Below are 6,227 nucleotides of genomic sequence, written 5' to 3' on the forward strand. Positions count from 1 at the left end.
CTCTTAATTCATTTGTACTGTTTTATGCCCATTTTTGGCACTTTTCAACCATTATGCCATTTTTGGCCCATGTTTGCCACTATTTAACCACCTGATGCACATTTTTGTCACTTCTTTTTACCAATTTTAATCCCTTTTTGCTGCTTGTTTCCCATTTCTGTTCCTTTTTTTTTGCAATATTTCCATTTTTGCCGCTATTACCTTACTTTTTAATCATTGTTTTCCACATTTTTGCTAAATTTTGCCAATTTTTCAGTGCTCTCGACTCATTTATAATGTTTTATGCCAACTTTTGCCACTTTTCTCCAACTTTTAGCCCCTTTTCAGCTATTATGCCATTTTTGGCCCATGTTTGCCACTATTTAGCCACCTGTTGCACATTATCGCCACTTCTTTTTACCAATTGAAATGCCTTTTTTGCTGCTTAAGCCCACTTCTGACACAATATTTCCACTTTTTTGTCTTTTAAATCGTTGTTTTCAGACATTTTTGCGACTATTTGTCCATATTTCGATACTTTGAGCCATTCTTGGACCATTTTGCCACTTCTTTTACCCGTTTGTGTCCCTTTTTCACCATTTTTTGCTGTTAGACCGTTGAGAGACAATTAGCCGCAATTTTGGCCGCGATTTGTCATTAAAGAGATGTTTGGGTCCTGAGGTTTGACCAGTTAAGATCCACTGCTCAAAATAATTAAAGTAAGAGTTAAATGTAGAACTAACAGCACATTTTAGTACCAGTAAAAGCATCAGGCGTTCCTGGCTTCGTCCACAGGAGGCAGTGGAGCCTCCTCTCTCCTTTTGAGACGGTTGACGCCCAGGCTGCTTGTTCGTACGGAAGGAAGGAAGGAGAAGCCTCTCTCCAAGATGGCGGCGACCATAGACAACAGCAATGCTGTACAGGCGACAAAGAAAAAGCACCTCGGGATACCCGAAGCTGTGTTTGTGGTACGTAAACGCGGACATTTCTCACTCTGCCGCATGCCCATGGCAGAACTGGACCGTTGAATAGGCGCTTTGTGAACGTTTAGCCTCTGTGTGGGCGCGTCATGCTGGCTACATGCTAAGTTAGCAGGAGAGCTAGCTCCGTTAATCCTGCTGTGTGAGCAGACAGGGCGGCTGCTCACGTCCATCTATGGGCATCTCAGTGACAGTGAGCCAGAGGCTTCTTAAACACTCGGTACCTCAGTTCCTCTTAAAGCTTCAAAACTAAGTAATACGTTACCAAGAAACTATCAGGTTTTGCTTACAAATCTACTGCTAACGTCTAAATTAGCGTTAGCTTCTTTTTCATCTTCCCCCTATATTACTTGGGTAATATCGATGCATAAAAGTCTTGGTCAGACAGCATGAACAGATTATCAGACATGTTTTAATTTTATAGGAGGCACAGGTAGGACTTAAACACTGAAGGAATGTGAAATAGCATTAATACACAGGTGTCACAGTGATCTGTAATACAGGAGCATCCCAAAAACTATGATACCCGGCTTACAGCTGCTGAAACAAGAACAGAAAGTAACCAAGTAATGCACAAGTCCAATAAAAAAACTATTTCTGATGCCAAAATATCAACCCTCTGAAAAAGTATGTTTATTTCTACAATCATTTCTTGTTCTGGACTCCTTTGCCCTGATAGCAGTCTTCAGTTAGTCTGTGTTTTAGACTGTGAACTCCTTCTTGACAATACCACAAAGCCTCTCAGCAGGGTTCAGGACAGGCCAGTTGGCCGGCCAGTGAAACACGGTAATACCATGGTCAGCAAACCAGTCAGTGCTAGTTTAGGCTTTACTGTGGGCAGAAGCTAAGTCCTGCTAGAGAGGAGTGCTCTAAAATCTCCTGGTTGATGGTTGCACTGACTGACTCTGGACTAGGATTGGGCGGTATCCTTTTTTAACACCAAACCTTCCCCAAATCTGACCAGGGTTTAAAGTCTTACCTCTGGGTGTACAAAACCCACGTTTAACAAGCATTTGCCTGCGTGTACATGCGAGCAGAGCACACACATCTGCATACGCTTCATTCATTCCTTTAACAAAAATCTTTTCGCACTCTCCCTCCCTTTGTACGTGAAAGTGCTTTGAGTCGTCACACAACTGCAGCAACACTATACAAGCTCAAGTCAATTAGCTATTTTTCAATATGATTTTCTTGATGGTTTATTTCTCAATGGGTGTCTAGAAATGGATGAAATTGTTAGACAGTAAAAGTAATATTAACCAACCAGTGTCAAGTGCCGAGCAACGCCCTTGTAGGTTGATGCATTAGTCACAATCGTCATCAGCCAAAATAGTTGTTATATAATATAGTAGGGCTGTGAGAGACAGAAATAAGAACACAAGACAAAATTATAATTTTAAAAAGTGTCACAGAAAAGGCACAAATTAGTCAATATAAACAAGCAGAATGCAGTCAAGCTGGTAGCTATAAATTTCCATGTGGAAGACCACAGTTCCCAACACTTCCTGTACTTAACAGCGAATGTTTGACCAATTAATGTCATTTAAAGACAGTTGCTCTAAAAGACAAGGAAGTATTTAACATCAACTCAACTTGAAGGCACATGGTGTGCTCAGATATTTAATCTAAGGGACCACTGATTATCAGGCTGCTCAGTTATCATGGTCAATATTCGGCATTTTTGATTACTATCTATATTTAAAACTGTGCTTCATTGGCTCTGCTGCAAGATGCATCATCTCTTTTGGCTCTGCTTTCTTTCTCCACAGTCACCCTAATAGGGCTGGCAAATAATCACGAATTGGATTAAATCGCAATTTGGCATGCTTCAATTTTCAAATCACAGACAGTGGATTATGTCTTTAACCTGAAAAATGTCACAATACCAGTTTGGTACAGTCTTTTATGCTTTACACATTATTCAAACATTCAAGAGTCTTTCTTCGTCTTCTTTTTTTTTGAACAAAAATCCTACTTTTCATGCTTATGTTTTTATTTTTCTTCAGCAAAATGAGAATTTTAGAAATGATCATCCCCTTCAATATAGCAAGGGAAACCAAATTGGCGATCCGAACCAAAATTACAGTAAGATACTTTATAAATTGTTTATCCCTACTTTAACTTATCTAATATTGTGCTTCTTATAATATAGAATGATTTCTTTCTTATGTTTGTTGAACAACACATAAAATGAGGAACCTAAATTATTGCATATTAAATCAAAATATTGCAGGAATAAATTGCATGTAGATTATTTTCAGAAATCATTTAACCCTACTACCTAGTGTCCTGCCTTCACACTTTCAGATTGGCGAGATCTCATACAAGTAATAGAAGTCTTAATTTACGATAATCAGTTATTACGTATTGGTTGACCTCTGATTTAATGCATTATTCTTCCTTCTGGTCCAGAGATTGTGTGGGTGGTGTTGTTTTTTTTTTTTTTTGTCCTTTTCTGAGACTTTTGCTTTTACCAGCGCTGTCTTGTTGATACCTTTGCTCAGCCAATGTATTCGCCTAGTTGACGTCAGTAGATTAGACGTCGTACCCTAGTGTTCCTACCAGAGAGCTGACAGTTTATCTTTAAGTACTTCTGAATATTCACCAGAATTCTTAAAAAAAGAAATGGGATCAGGATTTGTCCCCCCAGCACATGCAGGTCCTGGTTTAGTAACTTTAAGTCAACCTGTACTTTTCCCTTTGCTGGATTTTTTTTTAATTTAACCTTTATTTTACCAGGATAAAACCTCATTGAGATTAAAAATCTCTTTTTCAAGAGTGTCCTGGCCTAGACAGCAGCAGTGCACAGAGTTTCAGACATACATTAAAACAGTCATACAACATAATACAAGATATGTGATTTTGCAGGAAGATGTCGAGTCTTTTATGAAGCAGCCTGGGAATGAGACGGCAGACTCAGTACTGAGGAAGCTGGACGAACAGTACCAGAAATATAAATATATGGAGCTCAACCTGTCCCAAAAGAAGCTCAGGTAACGGCAATGAAAAATCAGATGTTTTAAAGCTGTTACACCGCTTGAATTTTTAAAAATGTTTGAACTTTGCCTGGCTTTTTCTTAAATGACTGTCTTCATTACATTTACATAAAATGTGTTCTCTTGATTTGTAGGTTGAAAAGCCAGATCCCACAAATCACACAGACGCTAGAAATCCTACGACACATGCAGAAGAAAAAGGTGTGCGACTGTTTTGAGAACTGATCTGAAATAGAAAAGAAACATTTCTGTAATATGTTTCTGTCTGATTATTTTCCAGGAAACCACAGACCCCATGGAAACATTTTTCCTATTGGCTAACAACGTTTACTGCAAGGCTTCAGTGCCACCCACTGACAAAGTCTGCCTATGGTTAGGGGTAAGTGAGAAATGTAAATAACATATGAACTGCAAGAAAACAGGCAATGAAAACTACATAGAGTTGGACCTTTTTTCTGGTTATTTTCTTCCAAGGATAGTGGAAGCTATTTTAGTTGCAAAGCGGGGCCAACTCCATATTAAAGTACATGTGTTTGAATGCAATGTCCTTACAGTCTCTGTTGGTGTTATGGTTAGGCAGCTGAATACTTTTTTCCATGTAATGTATTTCTAAACCATCTCTTTTTAGGTGGTTTTCTTGTGACAGTGCTAGTCAGTTTTATCTGACTGAAAGAGTGGTAGGGCAAAGACACAGGATTTAGGGGGCGTAAGTTTTAAAAAAAAATCTAATAATGAGAGGTGACGCATTTAGAAGCTGAGTTTTCAGGGCTATTTTTTACTTAACATGATGGATTCAATCCAAAGTTGCAACTGAGTTCATTTGATAAAGACCAAATGTAGGCTTGAAAAATGATAAAATCAGAGCAGTTCATGGAAAAAAATCAGACGTATAAAGCCTTAACTCAAATCCATTCCCACATCTTCTACCCCGCCCATCCCCCATCATTTCCCCTTTTAAAGGCTAATGTCATGTTAGAGTATGACATCGATGAAGCCCAGGCTCTCCTAGAGAAGAATCTATCCACAGCGTCTCGCAACCTTGAGACACTCGAAGAGGACCTGGACTTCTTACGGGACCAGTTCACCACCACCGAAGTCAGTATCCTTCCACCGTGTTGCTGCAGGTTCACAATGATGAAACGTCAGTTCGTGTCTTTTCTACTTTTTCTGTTATTTATAGAAGAAACAAAGCTGTGTCAATGACTTTGAGGTAGTTATGTTGAAAACAGTTCATTGTACAGAGCAAAGATAGCAACATCTACTGGCAGAAGCTTGAATCTACAGCTGCTGTACACCTCCAGCTCTACTATTTGCCTTAACTCCCCGTTCCTCCAGACATGGCACGAGTCTACAACTGGGACGTAAAGAGAAGGAGCAAAGAAAACCTCCTTAAATCTGCAGACAAGTCTTAATATCGACCCCACAGCGTCCACACCCCCTTCTGCTAACTCTCTCCTCCTTAGTCAATAAAACAAACCCCTAAAGTCATGTTTATGTACACCCCGAGCTCTCTCAGGCTCCTACTCCCTCCACTAATGTTTTTCTGTTGATTTGTTACTTTTTAAAGTATTTTTTCAAGTAAAAACGAACAAAAAAACCAGGCAACGAGGCAGTTTTTGTATTCTTTTTAATGGTTTAAGTTCATTCATGTTATTTGGCGAGGGTCGCCTTCTCTCTCCTTCATTTTTCCGCCTTTTTCCCCTCAATCTAGAACAAATAATCACACATAGGACTTTTTACTTGAGTTGAAAAACACAGTTGCCATCGTAGGATAGAACTTGGAGGTATAACACCACAGAAGAAGAATAAAGACTGGTTTTACTCACTACAGGACTTTAAGGAGGCATCCTCCTTCTGTGTCTCTGTCTTTCTGCACTTGACCATCTCTTCCTCTCCTTTTCTCGCTCCTCTTCCTCTTCTTCAGCTGCTGTTCTGTCTGTATTTATTTGTCTCTCACTGTATCCATTATAAACAATGAATGAAGTAAAAGAAGAACATTTGGGCAAAGAGATGAGACCTCGATTTACTTGTTATTTCTTCTTAAAACTCCTGATCAGTATTAAATTTTGATACCTGAGTGTCATGAGGTGGAATTTTCTACCAATCCATCAATTATTTTTTTCCCAGCCTGATGCTACAGTCAAAAAATAAATCTTTATTCTTACTGATCTACACTCGGTATTAGGCATAACAGCTGGCAATGCATATCAGAGCAAAACCCAAGCCATGAGGTCAAAGGGACTTCCTGCAGAGCTCAGAGACGGGACAGTTG

General features: G+C 39.3%; 1 protein-coding gene across 1 annotated transcript; it reads left to right on the forward strand.

The window, feature by feature from the left end:
• Nucleotides 1-814: 814 nt before the first annotated feature.
• vbp1 (von Hippel-Lindau binding protein 1) lies at nt 815-5,964 on the forward strand. Its single transcript, XM_041780187.1, has 6 exons — nt 815-947; nt 3,828-3,952; nt 4,090-4,156; nt 4,236-4,334; nt 4,916-5,054; nt 5,291-5,964. Exons 1-6 carry the CDS (start codon nt 867-869, stop codon nt 5,365-5,367), a joined length of 588 nt encoding a protein of 195 aa, XP_041636121.1. The 5' UTR covers nt 815-866; the 3' UTR covers nt 5,368-5,964.
• Nucleotides 5,965-6,227: the final 263 nt, after the last annotated feature.

This window comes from Cheilinus undulatus, linkage group 22 (assembly GCF_018320785.1).
Source record: "Cheilinus undulatus linkage group 22, ASM1832078v1, whole genome shotgun sequence".
NCBI lineage: Eukaryota > Metazoa > Chordata > Actinopteri > Labriformes > Labridae > Cheilinus > Cheilinus undulatus.

Excerpts from the sequence above, each read along its gene's own strand:
- vbp1 (XM_041780187.1), top strand. The coding sequence starts at position 867 with ATGGCGGCGACCATAGACAACAGCAATGCTGTACAGGCGACAAAGAAA. Across the intron at positions 4,157-4,235 it reads GACACATGCAGAAGAAAAAG|GAAACCACAGACCCCATGGA; the intron begins GTGTGCGACTGT and ends ATTATTTTCCAG. Across the intron at positions 5,055-5,290 it reads GTTCACCACCACCGAAGTCA|ACATGGCACGAGTCTACAAC; the intron begins GTATCCTTCCAC and ends CCGTTCCTCCAG.